This window comes from Tursiops truncatus, chromosome 3 (assembly GCF_011762595.2).
Source record: "Tursiops truncatus isolate mTurTru1 chromosome 3, mTurTru1.mat.Y, whole genome shotgun sequence".
NCBI classification, from domain to species: Eukaryota; Metazoa; Chordata; class Mammalia; order Artiodactyla; family Delphinidae; genus Tursiops; species Tursiops truncatus.
Genome location: NC_047036.1, coordinates 68636629 through 68662619, shown reverse-complemented (window position 1 = coordinate 68662619; position 25991 = coordinate 68636629). Strand labels below are relative to the sequence as shown.

The 25991-nt window shown below is 39.3% G+C and overlaps 1 protein-coding gene and 1 non-coding gene across 2 annotated transcripts; both read right to left on the bottom strand.

Moving 5' to 3' along the window:
• Positions 1-21639: 21639 nt before the first annotated feature.
• On the bottom strand, positions 21640-23654 carry COX7C (cytochrome c oxidase subunit 7C). Its single transcript, XM_004327560.3, has 3 exons — positions 23475-23654; positions 22587-22715; positions 21640-21749 (listed from the first exon to the last, which is right to left on the bottom strand). Exons 1-2 carry the CDS (start codon positions 23547-23549, stop codon positions 22599-22601), a joined length of 192 nt encoding a protein of 63 aa, XP_004327608.1. The 5' UTR covers positions 23550-23654; the 3' UTR covers positions 21640-21749; positions 22587-22598.
• Positions 21846-21908, bottom strand: LOC117312016 (small nucleolar RNA Z39). Its single transcript, XR_004526194.1, has one exon. It is a non-coding gene; the product is annotated as a small nucleolar RNA Z39 (small nucleolar RNA).
• Positions 23655-25991: the final 2337 nt, after the last annotated feature.

Genomic DNA, 25991 nt, shown 5'->3' with positions numbered 1-25991 from the left:
GAAATCAGCATTAACCTTATGGGAGTTCCCTTGTATATTATTTGTCATTTTTCCTTTGCTGCTTTCAATAATTTTTCTTTGTCTTTAATTTTTGTCAGTTTGATTACTATGTGTCTTGGTGTGTTTCTTGGGTTTATCCTGCCTGGGACTCTCTGTGCTTCCTGGACTTGGGTTGCTATTTCCTTTCCCATGTTAGGGAAATTTTCAACTATAATCTCTTCAAGTATTTTCTCGGGTCCTTTCTCTCTCTCTTCTCCTTCTGAGACCCCTATAATGCGAATGTTGTTGTATTTAATGTTGCCCCAGAGGTCTCTTAGGCTGTCTTCATTTCTTTTCATTCTTTTTTCTTTATTCTGTTCTGCAGCAGTGAATTCCACTATTCTGTCTTCCAGGTCACTTATCTGTTCTTCTGCCTCAGTTATTCTGCTATTCCTTCTAGTGTATTTTTTATTTCAGTTATTGTATTGTTCAGCTCTCTTTTTTTGTTCTTTAATTCTTCTAGGTCTTTGTTAAACGTTTCTGCATCTTCTCCATCTTTGCCTCCATTCTTTTTCCAATGTCCTGGATCATCTTCTCTATCATTATTCTGAATTCTTTTTCTGGAAGGTTGCCTATCTCCACTTCATTTAGTTGTTTTTCTGGTGTTTTATCTTGTTCCTTCATCTGACACATAGCCCTCTGCCTTTTCATCTTGTCTATCTTTCTGTGAATAGGGTTTTTGTTCCACAGGCTGCAAGATTTTAGTTCTTCTTGCTTCTGCTCTCTGCCCTCTCTCCGTCTCATTTACACATTGAGTTCTTGTGTTTTCTCATATTTTTGTTCAACAGCTGATCTGTAGTAAGTGGTATATAAGGTGGTGAGAATGAAGTGGTAGACACAAAGACATAATGCTTGCCCTCAGTGAACACATTGCATATGTACACACTCAGAATTGTTTTTTAATAGCTTGTGTGTGAGACAGATCTTCAAAATGATTAGCAGATTTAAGTTTTAGAGTATGAATTCATTAAGAACTAAGTGTTATATGACTGTAATAAAAAGGAAAACTGAATATCACAGTTTGAAGTCAAAGGAAGGTAAAATAAGTAGGAAGACTCACTTTCTTTGTGATTTAGAAACTCTTCTGAAATAATCCAAAAAAGGAGTTCTAAAGAGAAAACAAGTTTTCTCTTATCTCTTTCTCAATAACTCCAGAGAAAGGGCAAAGTATGGTTGCCTATACCCAGCAATGTGGTGTTTATTTCATTTTCAGTGTCTTTGCAAACAGAGCCAATTCTCAATATTTGTGGATTCTGTACTTTAAATTTTGCCTACTCTTAAAAATGTATTTGTAACCTGAAAATCAATACTCCTGGCATTTTCACATCATTTATAGACATGCACAAAGTGTCAAAACTTTTAAATTGCAGGATGGGCACATTCCCAGCTGAGGAACAAGGTAACACTCTGCCTTGTTTCAAATATCACTCTGTAAAAAAGTGTCCTTTGGGGAGATCTATTTAGTGCCACATATCTGGCATTTTTGTGCTTTTTGTTGATGATTTTGCTTAACACAGCCCTCAAGTACTGTCTGTTCCTGAGCACAGGAAGGCTGTGCTGAACCTCACAGGAAAAAATACATGTGTTAGGTGAGCTTTGTTTAGCATGATTTATAGTGCTGTTGGTCTTGAGCTCAGTATTAATGAACCAATGATACATATTAAATAAGATAATCTTTAAACAGAAACACACATAAAACAAAGCTATGTATTGATCAGTTGACAAAAAAAAAAATGGGCAGCAATATAATAGAGAAATATGGTAGGAACAAAAATTAATCCATCCTTGAAATTCATGCTCCCTAACATTTTTCTTGCATTAGGATTCAATGGCAGTCCTTCAGCAAGAACTTTGGCAACTGTCAATATTCCAAAAGGGTGAGCAGGACTTGACAGGAAATGAAAAGTTTGTCATATGTTAAGGTGTTGATGGTAGAGAGGTTGGAGAGTTTCATCAAGGGAAGAATTAAAGCTCTTGGATTAGCCTTTGCTTAGATTAATACTCTATTTTCCTCTTTGCCAAAAGCCTGTGGAACAATCGGAACAGAAGCCAAGATACAGTGTAGATATTTACAATGCATTAATTTTCACATCCTCCCCAACATTTCCCAGCTTCCTTAACAGGGCCATGTAACTAGTTCTAGCCAATGATGTTTGATCAGAAGTGCTATAACTCTTCTGGTAGAAGCCTAGCAGCTTGTGTCTTCCAAACCACTTCCCCTGCATTCTCGTTCTCTGCCACAGCAAGCCCTAGAACTTTATTGTGGTGATGGTGCCATGAGAGGGCAGAAGCTTTGTCATCCTGGGTCACTGAACAAGAAGCAGACCTCTCCCACCCAGCCTAATGAATAATCATCCTGAGAAAGGAATTGTTTGTTTTGTTAAACTATTTGATTTGGGGGTTACTTTATTTCATATTGTTACATTTTCAATGTCCCTTTTTATTCACTGTATCCGGAATGCATGCACTAAGTATTCTGGGTCAGAGACAGATTTCTCAGTAAATTTCTCACAGTAAATAATAAATGCATTGGGCCCCATTCACCCTAGTCTTAGTGGAACAATGGAAGCCATGTCAGTTGTCCTATGTGAGTGGACAAATGCCTATAAGAGAGATGAAGAAAAATGATTTTTCTCTGCTTATATAAAGGAAGAAGGCAGCTGTCCCCCTTCCCTTTTGTAAATAAAATCTCTCCAGGAGCCAGATCTCAGCTTTTCTTTTTTCTTTTTTTTTTACATCTTTATTGGAGTTTAATTGCTTTACAATGGTGTGTTAGTTTCTGCTTTATAACAAAGTGAATCAGCTACACATATACATATGTTCCCATATCTCCTCCATCTTGCATCTCCTTCCCTCCCACCCTCCCTATCCCACCCCTCTAGGTGGTCACAAAGCACCGAGCTGATCTCCCTGTGCTATGCAGCTGCTTCCCACTAGCTATCTATTTTACATTTGGTAGTGTATATATGTCCATGCCACTCTCTCACTTTGTCACAGCTTACCCTTCCCCCTCCCCGTATCCTCAAGTCCATTCTCTAGTAGGTCTGTGACTTTATTCCCGTCTTACCCCTAGGTTCTTCATAACCTTTTTTTTTTTTTTGATTCCATATATATGTGTTAGCATACGGTAATTGTTTTTCTCTTTCTGACTTACTTCACTCTGTATGACAGACTCTAGGTCCATCCACCTCACTACAAATAACTCAATTTCATTTCTTTTTATGGCTGAGTAATATTCCATTGTATATATGTGCCACATCTTCTTTATCCATTAAACCCATCTACCTAGAGAGTCTTCAACTTCTGGATCTTTATCCCTTTTTGACATGTAAATCCCTACTGAGATAGCCCTCCAGTCTTCCAAGTACCTTGGGACTTAACCTAGGGACATAGTCCAGGCTCTAACCTGTTGGTCTTTTTGAAAGATAAGAGCTCTATCCTTTCAAATCAAAGAAATTAATTGTAGGCAAGTGACAACAGGACTAATTTTCATGGTATGAGAATACGCTTTTTACATTATAAGAGGAGCGAAAACAAACATTCTCTAACTTTATAGCATATAAATTTCTGTGGCCTAAGAGGGTAGAGCAGGAGCATTGAGAAATCCATGGAAATTTTACTTCCCCACATTTATGATGGTCTGGCCTTACCTGAATAATAAAAGTGTTAAGGGTCAGACTAATCTGGCTAAAGAAAAGTATCCTTGTAAGACCAACTGGCCCGAGGCAGGGGAACACAATCAGATTCACAGGTTGCATCAGACCGAAATTCTCCGGACCACCCAGTTCCAGAAACTGCCCTGGAGATATTCTGGACCACCCAGTTCCAGGAACTGACCTGGGGACTTTGAACCCAGCCCAGCCTTCCTGCCTTTCGAGGGGCGGGACCAAAGGTCCCCCAGGATACCCGAAAAGACCACCAAATAAGGAATACCCTGCGCCCTCCCAGATTCACTACACCCCCTTCCCTTCTTCCCCTATAAAATCTTGCCCAACCCTCACCCGGATGAGACTTCTCTGGCCCCTTTCTCTCGGACCAGTGAACCTCGCCTGGGAGCGCTCCCTAATAAAGCTCACTTGAAGCTTTCCTCTGTTTCGCGGTGCCGTTTGTTAAGATCCGACCTTACGATCCTTAAAAGAAAATAGAAAACATGAGACTGAAAATGTAGCCTGCATATATATTTCTGAGGGCTAAGCATGTCAGGCCAAGGGTTTGGTATTGTATTCATCCAAAAGCATTACAATGATTTTGGAGGCCTTGTTATCCAAATGTGTCTATATATCAATTCAAATATTTCTAACAAGTGTCTGATATGTTCAAATGTGAGGGAGGCTCAAAGCAGTAGTAAGTCTCTAGTGAAGAAAAGGAACTTCCTTGGATAAATTGTGTAAAAGCCACAATCTCTAGAAGAGGGTGGAGACTCTGACTCCTTGAAGTCTGACACAATCTTAGTATGACAACTTAAAGTAACTTAACTACCTGGACCTGGCCTAGAATGTGCCTTCAGGGGACAAACATCTCCCCAGGCTAGGCTTCTGCTGTCACCTTCACTATACTTTCCTCTAGTGATGACCTCCAGCAGTTGTCATTCAAACTGACTCTAGATTGGACTTGGTATCTAAAGGACCAAGAGAAAGTTCAATTTTTTTTCCTTTAAAGGCTAAAGTAAAGCTCTCAAACTGAGGTTATATTATTACATCACTAAGTGAAATTAAACAGAGATCTAAATATCAGCTATAAAATCTTTCTAAATGTAAATTCTAATCCAGGTTTCAAGGGAGATAGGAGGGTGAGGTCCTTTTGAGGAATCAGGGTTTGATTGAATGTAAATCTTTGGTGTCAAAGATTCCTCTTTTTGTAAATAGAAAACCTAGCAGAACACAACATAAAGCTACATGAGCATATCCTTAACTTGAGTCTTTCCTTCTTGAATTTGGCTCATCAACACAGAGCTACAGGGGTCTGTCTTTAAAGCCCTAATATTCTGCTTTGAGAGTAGACTTGCCAATGAAAATAATAAAAATAATGTTTTTCTCCCATAAAATCCATATCCTCAAAAAACTGAGGTAAATAAATAGTGACTGTATTTCTTATATCAATTGTGCATATCATTACAGCATTTCACATGATGTTTGTTTTTTCCTCAGCTGTAATTTAGTTTGACCTTCGGGAACTGAAGCATGCATAGTTATAATTTTCCAGTTCTTCACAGTGTATAATTAAAGTATTTGTATGTATTGTGAATTTAATTGACATATAAACAATATGCTTATGGATGATAAGCATATACTAATTTCCATATCAAAAATTGAAAGTAAATAAGAAACTATTTTCCTTGTAAGCCTTTTGACAGAGCCTCTTTCAATGGCTTAACTTATTTTTTTTTCTCATAATTATGTTATCAGGATAGGTTTAGCTCAAAATAAGAGTATTTATCTTAGCCTTGATAAGATTCAAATGCTAACTGATACACTGAATACTGAATAGAAGTCAAACTTTAATTTAGAAGACAAAAACAGAAATAAGTGACAGTCATTGAGTGTAGAAGCATAAAAAGAGAAGTTATTTACAAAAGAAATTAGAGGTGAGGGAATGAGTGATTCTTCAGCATCCCTCCACCTCCTTCCCTGCCCTATGTAGTGACTAAGAGCTGCTGTGGCAGGAGTGAGACATGAATTTAAATGTCCATATGTCATTTAATAAGTACATGTCCTTGGACACACTTGGGTACGCTCTGAGCCACAGTTTCTTAATACATAAAAAGCACCTTCTTTCTTTCTCTCACCCCTTAAGAGGTAATTTGCTAGGAAATCCTTGTCAAGAAATCCTGTTGGCTCTACCTTCAAAATATATTTCCCCAAGTGCCCATCATTATCCTTCGTCTGAACAATGCAATATGCTTCTCCTTTGCCTCCTGCTTCCAATCTTGCCCCCTTCTGTCTGTTCTCAATGCTGCAGCCACAGTGAACCTTTGAAAATTAAAGTCAGATGGTGTCACTCCTCTCCTCTAAACCTTCTCATGCAGAGTAAAGGCCATGGTCCTTATAAAGGCTTAGGAGGCTCTACCTGCCCTAGCCCACAGTGACCTCTCTTTAACTAGGCTCTCTCGCTGCTATGCTCTGGTCCCTCTGACATCTTTGTTATTCCTTGAACCCAAAAGACAAACTCCTGCCTTAGGAATATTCTTATTCCAGATATCTCAAGTTTTTGCTTAAATATTAACTTCTCAATAAGGCCTACATTGACCACTCCATTTAAAATTACAACTTACCTCTCCCTACCCTACCCACAATCCCTTCGCCCCAGTTCTATGTTTTTCGTGGCCCTCCAACTTCTAAGATACTATGTAATTTGCTTATTAGCCTTCATATTTATTATCTCTCTTTACCCATTTAATATGTAAACTTAACAGAGGCAGGGATTTTACTCTGTTTTGTTCACTGATGTATATCAAGCTCCTGGAGCAGTACATTGAATCTAGTAGGTCCTCAATAAATATTTGTTAAATGAATGAATGAATGAATGAATGAATAAGTACCTATGCTATAATGTTATTTTGAAGATTAAGTTCAGCTGTTTAATACTGCTACTGTATTCTTGCCTAGATATTTCTAAACTTTCCTATTTATAAAATGTCATCAGTTCTCCTCACATTCTCAATTATAAAAGAAATAAACATAAAGTCACTATGTACATAAAAGATTACAATGAATTATATTTTTAGCTTCATAAATATGCTTGCTTTCTTTGAGAACTAAAACCCTGGGCCACCGACATTCATAGCCTTATTAGATGCATTTTAGTAAATCCTTTGCTCAGCCTACTGTTAAGAGAACATCCTGAAGAGATTAAGGCTCTGTGGAAACACTAAGTACACGCACACACACACATACACACACACATAATCAGAAACAATGGCCAGTTTTAAGATCAAGTGAGTGAACGAGGATCAGCAATAGCATAAAGAGGTGAAAAAATATACTGAGATCTAAATAATGTTTGCATCTCAGTTAACATTAACAGCTTAGTTTACCACATGATATGTAGTAAAAAAAAAAAGGGGGGGGGGGCTTCCTTGGTGGCGCAGTGGTTGAGAGTCCGCCTGCCGATGCAGGGAACACGGGTTCGTGCCCCGGTCCAGGAAGATCCCACATGCTGCGGAACGGCTAGGCCCGTGAGCCATGGCCGCTGAGCCTGCGCGTCCGGAGCCTGTGCGTCCGGAGCCTGTGCTCCGCAACGGGAGAGGCCACAACAGTGAGAGGCCCGCGTACCGCAAAAAAAAAAAAGAAAGAAAGAAAGAAATATTAATTCCTCCTTGTCCTGTGGTAAAGCATACAACAGATAATGTGTGAAGATCCCAAAATTCAGTACTTATTTCTCAATAAACATCAGTTGATTTTGAATATTAAAACCAGGTATACTGTACCTTATAATTTGATAGCAAAATTATTCTGTTTTTAAAGTTTATTTTCTCTAACAAGCAAAGCACACTTTTATAATAACTTAATCTCTCCAGTAAATTTTCCTCCTGAAAGGGTGTGTGCAGAATATTACATCTGCACCAATAAATTGTCATTCTCATTTTATAACTCAGTCTTCTGTGATTTTGGTTACCCTACACAAGTAGAATGACAAAATTGAATGATTAAACGTAATGTCTAGTTTCTGGACCCGTGCAGTCATCATGTTGGTATAGATCCCTCATGAAACAAAGCCTGAAATGACCCACTACTCTGTCTCTACCACATCCTAGGTGTAATTACAATCTTTCATTAAGTTTCAGACAATAGTCTCCCTTCTCTAGGAGATTCTCAATGTACTCATAAGATCAAAGACCCATCAATTTTCTTATTCACTCTTTAGAAATAATTGTGAGATATATATACGCACAGAAATTAAAAGGTTAAAAGGACTGAAGTATCTGCCTAAATTATCCTTGAGAGCAACTGGAAGATATATATTTCTATGACCATTATGACATTAAATTAAAACAAATATGGCGGGGCTTCCCTGGTGGCTCAGTGGTTAAGAATCCTCCTGCCAAAGCAGAGGACACGGGTTCGAGCCCTGGTCCGGGAAGATCCCACATGCCGCGGAGCAACTACTGAGTCTGCAAGCGACGATTACTGAAGCCCGTGCGCCTACAGCCCGTGCTCCTCAACAAGAGAAGCCACTGCAATGAGCAGCCTTCCGTGCACCGCAAGGAAGAGTAGCTCCCGCTCAACACAACTAGAGAAAGCCCATGCAGCAACGAAGACCCAACGCAGCCATAAATAAATAAATTAATTAATTAATTAAATGACTTCCTTTCTTAAAAAACAAAAACACAAGCTTTCAATAAATATTAAAAAAAATAAAATGTGGCCAAAAATTGTTTCTAAATCTGCCAACTCTTTCTTCCATTCTTTATTAACAACCATTTTCATTTCTCATAGGTTACATTTTAACAGCTGAATTTTAGCCTTTTGTAACTCTCTTAACATGTTTTTTAGTTTGTCGCTTGGGAAGTTTTTCACATGTACAAATTGAGGATTATTTGACTCCAGGGCGCAGAGGTCCAAAGTTTTGTCTTAATAAAGACTCCTTCTAAGAGTGTGATATTTTTGGAGTCTATCATCACTGCTTACAAACTATACAAAAGACGTTGTCATAACAACCAGAGCTTAGTGGCTTAGTATTCCAGATTTTCAGATTTAATCTTTATACCTAAGTAATATCTTTCTGCATTGCTTTAAACCTCTTGTAAAATAAACGAAATGTTTACCTTGAGCATTGAAGAGGAATGCTTAAAGAATTTCCTATAAATAAACATATCTGTGTAATTTGTATATCTTTCTATACATAAATATGTGTATGTGTGTTTATCTATATGTAAATATTACATGCTCTATATCTGTATGACCCATCCTCTTCTCCACATCTCTATGACCTCAAATTCTGCCCATCCTTCAAGGCCCAACCAAACTCCACAAAACTGTCTCAGAAACACTGTGTTCCCATCTCCCCTATGATTTCACAGCCCTTTTTGAGCCTGTTTCCAGTACTTATCGTATCCTAATTTGTATTCATATGTGTAAGCATCTATCTTTCCTGAAAGGTGGGAAATATCATCTTACTTCTCAGTGCTTTTCTTAAAGACCACTAGTTATACCTTAAAACATAGGACTTAAGTAGATATTGAGTGAATGAATATATGTCTTTGTCAAGCAACTCCTTGGGCAGGGTACTAGAGTTCTGCTTTGATGGAATACTGACATCCTATGTTCATATGCAAATGGAGCTGCCTTCAACTTTAGAGATCAATATTCATCTTAGTAAATATTAAAATGAGCTCTCTGTAGAGTACTGCCTCTGTCACTTGATTAACTGTACTATAAAGTTATTTTATAATGCCAGAGAAACTGATAGTGATGTCTTTTGATTCAAGACATCAAAAGACTTTACCACAGGTCTTACAATGTTGAGACCTTAAGATTTTAAGACCAGGATTAATTAACTACAGAGATAGAGGAGTCAAAATACTTTTCACATTGGCTGGCCTTTTGAAGAATTTTCTATTCTCATTTCTTTTCCAATTTACAATGTAAAGACTCAGTTTTTGCATTTTGCACATGTACACAGTATAATAGAATTGCTAAAGAATTTCATAAAGCACACAGATATAAGTTCATTATGGAAACAAGACAATTAGGAACAACAGGAAGCATTATTTTCCTGTATTTTATTATAAAGTATCTCATATTGAATACTCTACCCCCCTACTTTTCATGTTCTAACCCTAATTGAACCCTCATATTCCCATTCTAAGATTACTTCTTCCTGGTTATTCTTCTTTCCCAGTTTCTCTTCTTACTAGGCCATCAGGCAGGTAGTCGCAAATTAATATTACTCTTGTAACACACACGCTTAGAACTGTAAAGAGCTGAGACCCACCATCAGTCCTATATCTTAAGTTACCAAATCAGCCACACCTGTAACCCCCCTCCCCACCCCACCAAGACCTTTCCTCTTCGCCACCCATATTATCTACTCTCATTCTGCAATACTCAATTAAGCCAAAGCCCTCTTCATACTTCCTGAAATCCTTAATTACGTTCACACTCTTCTGTATACTTGGAATGCTCTTCAGTTTGATTCACTTCCGCAAACATTAATTGAGTACTTACGGTTCATCAAAGACTACGTCAGGTACTAGGAACACAAAAATGTAAAGATGCAGCCGATGCCTTTTAAGGATACATCATTCTTTTAATCTTTCTTTGTCAATTCTTTCTTGCCTTTACATGCTACTTAAGCTACTTCCGAGGAAAAATTTTCCTGATTCACCTCACCTGATACTACTCATTCTTTTACTTCATATACATATTCTGTTGGGCTGCACCCCGTAGGCCTACAACGCCTGCGCTTGCTGAGCTTTAAGATGAAAGAAAGAGCCCAGAGTCAGTGACAGAGACATCAGTGGCTTAATTGGTGGGGGAGCTTACACGTCCGAAGCAAGGTCCTGGAGTGACACCCCACTGTGTGAGGCAGATAGCTGGCAGGACATAGTGGCCATCTTTGCTCCTGGGGGGAATGGGAGACTGCTAGATATAGCAGGAATGACATCAGGTTGGCTCATTAGTTACCAGGGAAACCAGCAGAGAAGCACGCCCCTCACCACCCCTTTGATAAGGACAATCGACAGCTGGAGCAGGGAGCAAATATGTAGGAAGTTCAGTCTTGTGAGGAGGGTGAAGTTGAAGCAGGCACAGATTGAGTAGGGGATGTACTGAGAGTAGGAGAGCAGTATCTTGATGGCTCTGACTCCATATTCCATAGTTCTTCAATTGTATTATGTCATCTGTAAATTCTTATTTATTTATTTATTCATTTATTTATTTAATTTTTGGCTGTTAGGTCTTCGTTGCTGTGTGCAGGCTTTCTCTAGTTGTGGTGAGCAGGGGTTCCTCTTCTGTTGTGGTGCGCAGGGTTCTCATTGCAGTGGCTTCTCTTGTTGTGGAGCACGGGCTCTAGGTGGGTGGGTTTCAGTAGTGGTGGCACGTGGGCTCAGTAGTTGTGGCTCGCGGGCTCTAGAGCACAGGCTCTGTAGTTGTGGCACATGGGCTTAGTTGCTTTGCAGCATGTGGGATCTTCCAGGACCAGGAATCAAGCCCGTGTCCCCTGCGTTGGCAGGCAGATTCTTAACAACTGTGCCACCAGGGAAGTCCCTCACCTGTAACTTCTTAGGTCAGATTTCTCTGGAAAATGCTTTGAAACTGCTAGAACTGATAGTAATATATTCGTGTTCCCTAAAATAACAGCATTTAATAGATACATCTATAGCATCTTTATGCTCTGAAACTTTCATACATAGAAATTATACACCCTGTGAAGTTCTAGAAGAGGCTAATCTGGTAAATAGTAAAAAGAGTTGTTGCTTCTGGGAGATAGGAACAGGGATTGACTGGGAAGGGGTATGAGAGAGCTTTCTACGGTTAAGATTTGCATTATGTAGGTGTATGTATTTATCTAAACTCCCCAAATAGCTATTAAGATTGTGCCCATTTCACTATATGTAAATTTTACCTTTTTATGTCTTTGTTTTGCGTTTATTTCTTAGCTGTTTTATGCCTTTCCTTCAGTTTCTTTACTAAATTTCAGGGAAATCTATCCTTCCTTAGACATCTTATAATTTCAAAGATCATTGTGTCTTTTTTCTTATTTTTTTCCTGTTTGGTCAGTTATTGTTTCATACCTCCAAGCCAGAACTTCTAAGTTTTTGAATTCTTAAATTCAAGGTGACTTTTTTCCCTTCACTATTTGCAAATGTTTAAGAATATTTAATTCAGATTAGATTGTGTTAAGACTGCTTCTGCTTCGAGGATGGTTTATTGGCAGCAGACTTTTCATTAGCTGAAATGAAATGCTATGAATCTAAATTTCTGATTTCTTCTTATAGTAACTTTGTATGAATTCTATCTGGCATAGGCTATTCACTTTGAAGTAGGATTTTCCTGTACTAGTAATACAATTATATGCAACCAGAGTGAGAGTTTAAGGAGGCTAACTAGGTTTTTTGTTCAAAGGCATTCTCTTCTTTCATGTCGTGAAATATTAGGGGTTTTTTTGGGTTTTTTTTTTTGCGGTACGTGGGCCTTTCACTGTTGTGGCCTCTCCCGTTGCGGAGCACAGGCTCCGGATGCGCAGGCTCAGCGGCCATGGCTCACAGGCCCAACCGCTCCGCAGCATATGGGATCTTCCCAGACCTGGGCACGAACCCGTGTCCCCTGCATCGGCAGGTGGACTCTCAACCACTGCGCCACCAGGAAAGTCCTTACTGGTTTTTTTTTTTTTTTTAATTTGCACTTTGTTGGGAGAGGGCTTGGTGTTCTGAGTTTGTACTCCATTTTTATAGGAAACAATTTCGCCCTCATGCTTCCTGTTCTTCGTTTACCAGCCAGCCTCCAAGGGTGCATCTCCTTGACACTTTGACTTACTAGAAGTGGTGCCATTCTGAAACTCCTGCCTTGGGTTCTGCCCATTTTCAAGTCCCTTCCTTTCATTGTCACAGTAGCCAGTGCTCCAATCTGCAAGATCTCAACCTGATTCTCAGTATTTTCCCACTCTGAGTGCAATTGATTTTTGAGAGTGATTTTACCTGTATCCCAACATCCCCTGTCGCCCTACCTCCACCCTCATTCATACCCTGTTGACCCTACCCATATCTCTGCATAAGTCTCCCCTTGGGTATGGGCTCTATATGTGATTTTGCTAGTCTGAATGCTTATTTTTCTACTTACAGGTAACTTAAAATCTCTTAGTATTTTGGGTTCCTGAACCCAATTCCTGTGTGTGTGTGTGTGTGTGTGTGTGTAGGCTTCCCCACACAAACACTTCTCGAACACCAGCAGTGTGTCTGAGAATTCAACTCAATTCTGACATTATCTGCCCAGAGATAGCATTAGATTCCACAGGTAAAGGGCTCAGTCCCATCTTCCCCTTCAGGTGCCAATTGCAACCTCAGGCTGTTACCTGTGCTTCTGACCAACTGGCTGTAAATCAGTGGTTCCCACAAACCCCTGCTTGGGTTTAATTAATTTGCTAGAGCAGCTCACAGAATTCAGGGAACCCATTTACCGCTAGATTACAGATTTATTACAAAGGATATTAAATGATACCAATCAACAGGCAGATGAAGAGGTACCTAGGGCTTTGTCCAGAACAAAGGAGGTCCTCCTGGATCTTGGAGCCCAGCATTGGGGCACGTGGAAGCGTTCTGGTTCCTCAGCCTGGAAGCTCTCTGAACTGTGCCCCTTTTGGGGTTTTTATGGAGGATTCATTACACAGGCATGATTCATTAACTCATCAACCATTGGTGATTGACTCACCCTCTAGCTCCCTCTCCCCTCCCCAGAAATCAGGGAGTAGGACAGAAAGTTCCAACCTCCTATTCGAGGTTGGTTGGCCCTGGCAACTAGTCATCATCCTTAGGTGTTTTCCAAAAGTCACATTCATTAACATAAACCCAGTTGTTGTGGAAAGGGGTGGTTATGAATAACAAGACACCCATTTGACCTCCATGGCTCGGAGGTATTTTCAGGAACTGAGGACAAGAGAGCAAATTTTATAACAAAAATGCTCCCATTGCTCTTATGGCTCAGGAAATTGCAAAGGTTTGGGGAGATGTGAGCCAGGAACTGTGGATAAAGACCAAAGATACATGACAAATATATTTTGGTCCTTTGAGTGGCCATATATATATTTATAAATAGAAATTATAAATCACAGTATCACAGTTACATTAAAGGCATAGGTTATGGGTGAATTTGCATTTTCTACTGATCAGTAAATTTCTCTGGAGGGCATGTGGGGAAATTTAGACTTAGGACATGTCTTAGTTTGAGTTGCTGTAACAGAATATCACAGATTGTGTGGCTTATAAGCAACAAAAAATTTCTCACAGTTTTGGAGGCTGGGAAGTCCAAGATCAAAGTGCTGGCAGATCTGGTGTCTGGTGAGGGCCTGCTTCCTGGCTTATAGGTATGTCTTCTTGCTGTGTTCTCAAATGACAGAAGGTGGTAAGGGAACTCTTAGGGGTGCTGACCTGAAACAAATAGACTGCCAGATACTTCTCCAGCAAATATGGGTTTATTCAGAATCAGCAAAGAATTGCAATTCAAGGTCTACAACCATGGTGAGCCACATGCAAGTCTCCACAAGGCAAGGAAAGAAGAGTGCTTTTATAGAGAGGAAAAGGAAGTTGGGAGGGCTATAGTAAACAAAGAGCCCTTGCCAGGAGGAAGGAAGGAAGAGAAAGGTCTTCTTCCAGTTGGGCTCAGCTATTATCATAGGGTGGGCGAGCTCCTCCTTCTGGTCTCTCGACTCTATTTAATTTTGGATTTTATTAATTTTTTACAGGGGTCTCTTTTTTAAGAGCACCAATTCCATTCATGAGGACTCCAATATCATGATCTAATCACATCCCAAATGCCCTACCTGCAAATACTGTCACTTTGGGGATCAGGTTTCAACATACGAATTTTGAGGGGGACACAAACATTGTCTACAGCAGGAAGTTCCCTTTTTTTCTGTGATAACTTGGAGATATCTAGAATTTCCTTTCTAAAATTCCAACAATTTTTTTCCCCAGGTAATTCATATTAATTTCCATACTGGTAAACACTGCAAGCCAGAATCTTGCTGTCAACTCATCCGATTATGTGCATCAAAAATTATTGTTGGTACTGTAATTGACAGCAGTGTCCCCCAAAGCTTTGACTATTAGGGAAAAGGCAGCATTTCAGAATTTTAAATTATCTTTTTCTTTAATTGGTAATAATGATACCCATGTTAAACAGTTTCAATTCTGCTACACAGAGTGTATACAAGCTATTTAATCAATTTCTGATGGTGGGAAAATCCACAGCTTCCCAAATAGGTACATATATGAAGAAAAGGACCTCTATGCATGGTTCAGTAGCTGAGAAGGGAAACTGTGACCATTGAACCATCAAAAATTTCCATCTGTAGTATTGGTAGTTTCATATGGTTCAACTTATGTACCCCGTCTGAGGAAAGTGTGATTGATTTTGGTAGTGAGCATGAAGAGGTTTCACACTACATAGTTTATAGATACAACTGCACTGAGCAAAGTTCTCAGAACATAAAGATGAAGATATTATTCAATATTTGTTGATATTATTAATTCGAACAAATTAAAGGTGTAAGTCTGATAAATTTATCAATATATAGGTATTTAACTGATCATCTCCTGTTACTAGGCATCAAAAGAGAATTTCCTAGACTGGCTTCTCATATACTGGGAAATGCTATTAAACCCAATTGATAGTCATCCTACCTCCATCTATCTAAATATAACTGTTGAAAGCCTAATATTTACCTGGCATTGTAGTAAGTTTTGGAATACAGCAAAGAAAAAAGACAAAACTTATTCTAAAGAATATACAGCCCATTAAAATCTTGAATAATTATTCAATATCAATTATTGTAGTATCTGCCTTTTGTTAGATCTCTGAAAATTGTGAGGGGATGGTGAATTTTAGCTGAAAAACCTAAATTTGAGATGACTTTCTACAGGAATGCTACATTGAGTTGTACTGTTTTCCAATGTACAATACACAATGAAGGTGACTGGACAAGGGAGCGAGTGTGCTCTGGCACGCTGTGCACACCTGGAAGAAGGCCCACATTTTTCTAACTTTTACAAAGCTGCCCATCGGGTAAGTGGGATCCATCAAAATGAGAGACAAGGTGTAAATGCACAATAGGTAGCTACTAAAAACTGCAGCTCTAAAAAACCACTTTGAAAGTAGAAAGCTATTTACCTCCATCAATCTGGCCCTTCGTACACACATGGGAAGTGCTGAAAAGAGATCTTTCCTTACTACCAAGTCATGCTTTTGTGTGGTATGGTACCCATCTTTGTAATTGTAGATACAATTCATTTAAAATTTTGAAGAGTCCTTAGAAGATCGAGTTGACAAAGATTTCTACAATTAAAGATTCAGAGATACAGAGAAGTAATCCTTTTCAAGGTCTTATGGGGTACCCAAGTATTTCAGTGAGGGTAGGCCAAGCTTTGCTGCAGTCACAACCCTCAAACCCCAGCGGCTGAAAACAATGAGAAAGTTTCTTGCTCATTCTATACATTTGACAAAGGGCTGTACTACTAGTACCTCAGGAACCCAGGCTAATGAAGGCTATACCCCAGCAGCAGGAGTAAGGGAACTTGGTGAATTGTACAGTCTTCTAAAGCTTCCGTGAAGTGTCAACACATCATTCTTCTCATATTTTCATTTGTCAAAGCAAAGGAGACAGTGTTCAATCCTGCCATGCATACAGAAATAGAACTGGCATATTCTTGAAAAGCCCTAATGACTACTATACCAGGTTAGAGAAAGACCCAGATAACTTGTACCCATATTCAAATATGAGTTCAAGAAGTCTCTCCAAAATTAACTGTAAATTATAATTATATACTAAAAAAATCTTCACTGTATTAACATAATACAAAGAAAATGGCTATGTTCCTTCTGGTCTACAAAATTTTAACAGCTGTGAGAACAAGGTATCATTTCGTAATGGATGAAACTTTTTTAATTGTTTGATGTGACAGAGTATAAATCATGTAAAAGCTTTCATTATTTACTATAGAGAAATTATTTTCTATTGAGACAGAAAAAAAGAATTAACACTATTTCTCCTCTTTTCTAAAATCAGCTTAATCTTAAATTATACTCTAAAGACCTACGCTATGGCCTTTACTGGCTACACTAAAATAAAGGCTTATTACATTTTGACATTGGGGTCGATCTTCTCAGTATACTTTATAGTTGCAGCAGGCATTGTCTTTTACACACCCCATAACCACTTTCTTCTCCCGTTCTATTAGAATGCTGGTTTGTTCCAGTTTCCACTTTTTTCACGTTAAGACTTGGAAGAAAATATTAATTGCTCAAATGTAATCACTGCAGTGACTGTCATTTCCCTTGCTAGTGTTGTATTTAGAAATGGGTATATTATATCCCTTGTGTCCAATGAACGGAGAAGGAGTTTGCTAGTGGGCTTCTAGGAAATCTTTCTTCATTCTTAAAAATAACTTGAACAGATTCTTTTCTTGCTGGATATTGTCAAGTCTGTATGGGATGCCTGGAACTGTAGCAGCCATCTCATGACAAAGAAATAGTTTACAGACAACAGGCTGAGTTTGGATAGAATGCCCTTAAATTCTTTGAGCTCTATCTTTTGTTATGTAAAACATATTCCCTAACCCTTTAAGCCAGTGCTTCTCAAAATGTTGGTCTCAAACAGGACCAACAGCTACTGTCGGAATGTAATCAATATACATTTTCTTTCAAGGAAGGTTATCTACAAAGAACATCAGATGGACTAAACAGTGTGGTCAGTGACATAGTTAAATTACACTTTGGCAGAAAATCTTAATCTCATTGAGTCTGCAACAACTGTTATTATTTGGTTGGAGAACTCAACTAATAAAGTTACCTGGGAAAAATTCATTTTTCTTCAGAAAACACTGACACATACACCATTTTGGTGTACAGACCAGAAAGTCTGGGGTTTGCTTTTAGGTAATTTTGCTATTCTTGGTTTCAATTCAGTAATTCATTCAATAAATGTTCACTGATCACTTAAATTATACATGTAGTATAAATGAATAAGTAAAAGCTGCCCTGGTCTCAGAAAAATTACAAGTTGGTATGGGACATAGGAAGGGAAATCAGTGATTACAGTACTTGCCAAGGTTAACTATAAAGCTGTTTACAGGGTGTTGGAGACTTAAGTGTATTATGTTTGGGAGGAATTGGCAAGGGAAAACTACAGAAAAAGGTGGCACCTGAGCTAAGTTAATATGTGGAGGCAGTTCACAAAACTGGAGCTGTGGCCAGGGTGAGGCTGAAACCATAGAGAAATGATTGTCATGTTAAAGAGTTTTAATTTTACTGATGGTGACTGCTTATTACATAATCAGCTTGCATTTACTACCATGATTCCAGGCATTTTTGGACATGGTTAAGGTTGAAGTTATTTGCTGGACTAGTTAGAACTGTAGCTAGACTTAGTAATTGAAAATACCAATCTATAACTGCCAAATGGCTTTGGGATTAACTTGAACAATTTATACAATGTCCGTTTTAGTTCCTCTACCTCACTTGTTTTTGAGTTAAGCACTCTGTTTTAATCTTCACAATATCCTAAGATAGTTACTCTGATACACAAGGAAACTGAGGCAGAGATAGTCTCTAGTTGAGCTGAAACACGGTCAAGGCTGGCTTTGAATCCAGTCAAATCTTAGTCCTGAGTCCATATTCTTAACCCCTTTTGTACTGCTTCTCTGGCGAAATGTAGGACGTTTTGATTTTTCCCATTAGGGTGGCCAAAGCTTAATTACGATAATTCTGGTTTCCTTAAAATGATTCCTGGGTTTCAGCCCCCAACCAAAATCCCTAATCAGGTATTCTGGAGTCAGGGAAGCCTCTGCATAAGGTACACTTGGCCTAGTGTAGTTTCATTAAGTGGGTCCACCCAGTGTAGCCTTTTATAAGAGAATCTGGATTTTTATGGGAATCTTGTGGTTTCAGGTGTTGGCCTGAACTTTTAAAAACCAGTGCAGGGGAGAAATATATACATAAAATTGAAAAAAAATCAATATTCTGTGATGGTTTTAAAAACTCAAGCCAACACTTAAAAAGAATTAAACTGGAGTCACATGCTTATATGAAATTGTGAAAAAAAAATTAAACTGGAGTCACATGTTTATATGAAATTGTGAAAAAAAATTAAACTGGAGTCACATGTTTATATGAAATTGTGATGGTTAATTTTACATTATCAAGTTGACTGGGCCATGGTGTCCAGATATTTGGCCAAATATTACTCTGGATATTTCTGTTAAAATATTTTTTGGGATGAGATTGCCATTTTTTTTTTTGGCCACACTGCACGGCTTGCAGGATCTTAGTTCCCCAACTAGGAGTTGAACCTGGGCCATGGCAGTGAAACTGCGAAGTCCTCACCACTGGACTGTTAGGGAATTCCCGAGATTACTACTTAAACCGTTTCAGTAAAACCTACTCTCCATAATGTGGGTGAGCCACATCCAATTAGTTGAAGGCATTAACAGAAAAAGACAGACTTCTCCGGAAGAGGAAATTCCGTTAGCAGATGGCTTCTGACTGGAATATCAACTCCTCCCTGGGTCTATAACCTTCAGTTTACCCCATAGATTGTTGACCTGACAGACCCCCCACAATTGCAAGAACCAATTCCTTAAAATAAATCTCTCTATAGACACATGCTGTTGGTTGTTTCTCTGGAGAACCCCAATACGAAAACTAAAAAGTTGTCTAGTCTCTATCACTCAATATTCTTACACACTAAGAGCCAGCCTGTTGAAGGCCTTTTATGGGTATGGGGTAAACCGCATTCCTATCCCGGGAAAGGGAGGTTTTTCTCTCATTCCTGTACACCACTCAAATACTTTAACTCAATTCAGAGAGAAATTTAATAAATGACATTTTCTACCTAGACCCTGCTGTAAAATACTGTTACTTTCGACTCTTGATATATTTTAAATCCGGGGAAAAAAAATTCTTCATTTACGACTTGCCAGGACTTAAAATGTTTTTATATAGCTCAATGAATTTCAAAATAGGAAGAAGGCTCTATCCCCATTTCCTCCAAGAAAACCCTGAAGGCTAAATTTGTAATTTAGCAAAGATTTGAACCAAGAATTCAAAATCATTATATGAACCCTGAACTCTTACTCTTGCTTCTACTGTTCCAAAAGGTAGAAATCATTAATGTTGTATCAAAAAACTCTCCAAGCACAGAACATGACTCATCAACGGATTATCAAAAAACAACACACAAATACATAGAATAGTTGGACAAAGTCATTTAGACTAAATTGCATCCATATTTAAGTAATTGCCAGGCAGTTACTAAAGAGCCTAAAGATAGGTATTCTAGTGACCAAACTGGGATTAACATATTCAGTAGCTAATTACTTTCCCCCTGCCCTAATATAAAGCCCTTGGAACTAAGTCATTGTATTTTAAGTGGTAAGCAGCATTTTTCATAATTTTGATTCACTGATACAGCTAATCAGAGCCATCTTGCAACCCATTTCTACTAGTCAAGCTCCAGAATAGAATGGGCATATCTCCTATATTGTCTCACATGCTATTACATTCCATTTCAGTTTTTTGTTTTTAAATTATTATTTATGGCTGCATTGGGTCTTTGTTGCCGCTCGCAGGCTTTCTCTAGTTGCGGCGAGCAGGGGCTACTCTTTGTTGCAGTGCGCGGGCTTCTCGTTGTGGTGGATTCTCTTGTTGCGGAGCACGGGCTCTAGGCATGTGGGTTTCAGTAGCTCTGGCACAATGGCTTAGTTGCTCGGTGCCATGTGGGATCTTCCTGGACCAGGGCTCTAACCCATGTCCCCTGCATTGGCAGGCGGATTCTTAACCACTGCGCCACTAGGGAAGTCCCTCAAATAGTTCTTTCATTCAGTCTAAACAAGACTAACATTGGTCAGTAGCACATTTATCATGGCAAAAATTTCAGTTTTAGGGTACAGGTCTAGAGGAAAAAAAGGAAGCTCTTGAACTTAAACCTGCTAACACTACTGGTTTTCCTAATGATCAACTAATTATCACTCATGGAGAAAAATGAATTTACTCCCTCAAAGTAAAAAAAAGACTAAAAGTTATCTTTTTTCTGCTGCCTTTAAATTAAAAACAAAAATTACAGGACAAAGTTTGCATTTCTTTTATAATGAATTACCGACAGATTCCTGACCCAGGAATCAAAAATTAAAATTCATAATTTGAAACCAAGAAAAAGCTAAATCACATACATATTTAATTAAGAAACTAATAATGCAATATTACCCAAATAAAAAGTAAGCACAGGGACTCCCCTGGTGGTGCAGTAGTTAAGAAGTTGCTTGCCAATGAACGGGACACGGGTTCGAGCCCTGGTCTGGGAAGATCCCACATGCCATGGAGCAACTAAGCCCGTGTGCCACAACTACTGAGCCTGTGCTATAGGGCCTGTGAGCCACAACTACTGAGCCCACGCTCTGCAGCAAGAGAAGCCACCACAATGAAAAGCCCGCGTGCTGCAACAAAGAGTAGGTCCCACTCACCGCAACTGGAGAAAACCAGAGTGCCGCAACAAAGACCCAATGCAGGTAAAAAAAAAAAAAAAAACAATCCTAATCTAACACAGTCTATTCGTCCAAGATAACAGTGTGAATCTATGTATGTTCTCTTCCATCTCAATATGTCATGTAATGACAAGTTCAACAGCCAAGCAACCTCATCTTCTGGATGGACCAGTAAATTTGTACTGTCCATGTCTGCAGAGTCCTGCCCCCTTTCCAGCATACCTGTGAGTGGCCCTTATGAATAGTTTGGTTGGAGAAAGCAAAGTCTCCACTGTTAAAAGCTATGGAAGAGACTCTTAATTCAAACAGTATTAGGTTGGTGGATGAGGCAAATTGGAGCATGTAAAAAAAAAAAAAAAAAAAACAAGCACATGCTCAATTATCATGTTCCATATTTCAGAGAAGAGGCATTAAGGATTTATGCTGTAAGTTTATTTACAAACATATCTAGGATGCTGAGTTCAAGAGTTTGATCCTTTTTTCAAAGAGACTGCACATCTTAAAATGCTCCTCTTCGTACCTGTGAATAAAAAATTAACGATATTAAAGAACCCATTCATTTAACAGAAATATGTAGTTTCATTAATATATTGTCTGTCCTTCAATTTATGACTGGTACATCAGAAAGCGTTTACAGTATCATGACTTTATTCATACTGATTTTCTTCATCATATGCACCAGAGTCTTCCCAAGTAATGGCTTGGATAAATCATTTCCCTTCTAAACTAAGACAATTAAAGTCTTTCTTTTCCAAAGTATATTTTGGGATTTATTCCAATCATCCCACAGAGATTCCTTTAGTGTTACTTTTGCTGAAAATTCTGATTATAATTTAACTAAATAAATCCTTTCTTCTCACTCAGGGAATCTGCTCATCTTGCTGCACACAAGATTCCTTCAGGTATACACTAATATACACTGCCCTCAAGACAGATTAGCATTAATCAGTTTACTAGAACTTTACCTGGTCAAGTACCTGAGCTCTGGAACGAGACTGCCTGGGTAAAAATTCTGGTCCACCATCACTAGCTATGGAACACTGGGCAACTTAACATTTTTTTTTTTTTTTGGTCTCAGATCAGGTTAACATCATCCACCTCAGTCTTGCCTGGTAGCCAACCTGAGCTTATTAACGTAAAGTGTGCCTGACAAAGCGCAGCACTCAATAAACACTGGCTTTCACACAAAGATACATTTGTTTATAGGTTTAACCTGTCTCTCTCAATGCCACACCCACACTTAACTTCAGGAATTACAACACACAATAGCGTATTTGTGATTTGGGGGGGCATGGTAAGGAAAGAAAGGAAAAAAGGGGAAACCTCTGTGAAGATTAGAAATGCACTAATTATTTACCTGTCTCATGGGTTATTTTTTAAGCAGTTGGTGTCTTACTATATAGAAAGGTGCAGCAAATCCAGACCCAAAGTACAGAGTCATCATAGCTAGTAACCGCCACTTGTTTTCCACTGAAAATGGTATATTCTGTTGGGAAAAAAAGAGAAAAGAAACTGAACTTCAAATCACCTGATTTTATAAATCAAAAATAAGTATACAGGAAACGCTATTTTTTCCATAATCAGGTTATATATATATGCCATATACCATAACACTTTTTTAAACACTACCTTTCAAATCCTATGACCTGCATCACACAAAACACTAGAAGGTAAAAAAAATACTCATCAACTCTACCCCTCTACACCCTTTCTCGGCCCATTAATACTAGGCTTCAGGTAACCCTCGGAGGGTGTTACTGCTAACTACCCGATTTAAACTATTTATACTTGAGGCTAAAACCAACTTCAATCAAGGGCGGTTAATACTAATTTCGTCAACTAGTTGGAGACTAGCCCCACACCACAGGCCCTCATATCCTCAACGTTCCAATGACTTTCACTTCCAGTTCGGTGACCTCTAGCTGGGCTTTAAGCCGCAATACCTGCAGCCAGGCGCTTCAGGGCCCTCCATATTTTGAAGGGCGGGGTGGGGCGCGAGGGGGAAATGGGGGAGCACTAATGTGAGGTAAAGCCTCTGGCTTTACCTACTCATTCCTTTTCCCGACTACGGCGCGCAGCCAGCGTCCTGAACTTTCTCCCTGGTCCCTGGAGGAACTGGAATGCTAGTCGACGTCCCAGATCAAAACCCCGGCTTCCCATCTCTCTCTCCACGGCCCATAGGCGGCCTTGGAGTTCAGCCAGTCGCAGCCCAGTGCCCCCTGAGCCAGGCCCCTTCCATACTAACCTTTCCCGGACCCTCCTCATAGTGGCTCCTACGGACCACAGAGGTTGTGAACCTCCGGATGCTCTGTCCCAACATAGCGCTGTTGGAAGCCCTGCGAAAGGCGCAGAAACTGAAGGCGGAAAAAATGGCAGCAACACACCCAGCACTCCTTTCCTCACGACCTTGTCCCTTGTGGGTAAGGACCGAAAGGGAAGATGGGAAATGGGGCAGAGCTCTCGGAACATGCGACCAAGCGGCGGCCCCAGAGGATTGTGGGAATTGTAGTTCAGAAAATCGTGGCGCCTTGTCGGCCCTGAAAGATTGTGGGAAATGTAGTCTCGCCCAGGTTCCGGTAGGATCAGAATATTCTTACCAGCAGTGTTTCTTCCAGACGTGAGTTCTTGTCGAGTTCTAGTCCGGGTTCTTGGGGCCTGTTTCTAGAACGATTTTACTGAAGTTAACGAAGCAGTTTCACCATGTGTGTTCTAGTTTATGGAAAAGGAAAATAAGCCTCTCCCTTTTCTTTTTTTTGTGACTATATGCTAAGTGTGTGATTTGCAGTGCTACTTTGCCAGCGCTGCGAGAGATGTATATGCTCTTATCTCACCAGAAGGAAACGAAGCGTAAACACGAGTAACCAAATAATATGCAGTACAAAGGGTTTCAGAGAGAAAACTGAGTTGAAGTGCGAAGGGAAGGATTCCTGGAGATATAGAGAACTAAGTAGAACAGAAATAGGAAGAGAGGGAAGAGAAAACTCAGGGCCAGTATGAGTATGGCATGTTGGGAGTGTGGAAGAGAAAGCAGCCTCTGATTCGGAGCCAGCCTGGACCAGGAATGGATGTTCTCCTGCTGAACCTAAACAATTTAAGAGGACATGCACGTCAAAGTTTCTCATGTCAGTGATGGCTCAAGGAAATAAGATCACTCTATTATATATGAAAATAGACAAAACATGAACATTGTTCAAGTCACAAAAATGACCAAACATCACCATACCCAGTCAATACGATGACTTCTGCTTCTTTATCAATTACAACCTTAACCGTAGGCTAGTCTTCCTTCCTCCTACGTAGAATTTAGTAAGAGAGCAAAAGTCACCGGAAAGAAGCCCAAAGCCTGTTAAGTCCTAACATCTTACTGAGATCCGCAGGGTTTCTCTGGGTATTCGGTCACCCTTACTGCAATGAGTAATAAACCCAGCTTCTTCATTTACAGATGTATTCCTGATAGTCTTTGACTAGTGGGTATTGGAAGAAAATGGTCATAAATGAGACTGGGAAAGTATTAGGTTAGATTGTGAAAGGCCCTGCTAACCTAAGTTTTCATCTGTGGCAGAGTGTACATTGCGTCAGATAACTCATTTATACAGCAGTAGTGAATAAAGTCAAGTAGGATTTAAGTCTTGCTTTGAAAACTGGTTATAAAGTGTATGCTTTAATCTTTCTTTAGCTTTTGAAAGAGAAAAGCCATGTTTCACCTCGACAAAAAACATGAACAAAAGTGAAGAAGTTCTATTTCTACAAGTAACTTGTAATTGAGTAGAGATGCATGTAATGCATAATTGGTGTTCTCCTAATTGATAGAGGATTATGATATTCAGTTTTTTAAAAAGTCCCCATCAATGTCTTTATGTATTAAAGGATTATGATTTAACTATAATTGGGAGATGTTTTCACAGTTAATAGTTAATGTTTTCTGAATTCTCTTTTTCAGTCTAATGTAAGTAATATCTCCTGTATATTTGGTTTATCGTTACTTCTAATTCACATTAATTGATGCTCGTCTGTGTATCTGGCTTTCAGCTACCTCCAAAGGGAACTCCAGGAGAGATTCTAGCATATGGCTTTGAAATTGTCTGCCTCCTCATGGGCTCTGTGACCAATTAAAGACAGTGGCAAATTCTTTTCATCAAGAGATAGGGTCTATGCCTTTTCTCCCTGAATCTGGATGGACTCTGTGTGGCTATTTTGACCAAGAGAATTTGCCATAAGTAACGCTGTGCCAGTATCCTGCCCAGGCCTTATGATATTGGCAGCTTCCTTTCCTGTCTTTTGGAACATTTGCCCCTGCAACCCTGAGCTTCATGTAAGAAGTTTGACTACTCTGCTGGAGAGGTCTCCTGAAGAGTACTCAAGAATGCACCGAAAAACAGTGGGGGGTCGGGCTCAGGTGTCAGGTATGTGAGTGAAGCTATCTTGGATTCTCCAGTCCAGTCCAGGTACCAGCTGAATATCACTGAGGGCCCCCAGTCAATGCTGTGTAGAGAAGAGTAGCCCAGTTTAGCCCTGCCCAAAATGCTGATCTACAGATTTGTGAGACATAATTAAATGGTTGTTCTTTCAAGCCATTAAGTTTGGGGTAGTTTGTTATGCAATAGTAAATAACTGGAATAAGAACTGCTCAGCTGAACCCACCAGCCTCCAAAACTATAAGAGAAAATAATAAGTTGTTTTAAGCTGCTAAATTTTAGGGTAGTTTGTGATAAAGGAGTAGAAACCCAGAACATGTATCATGCACAGTTTCTTATATATATAT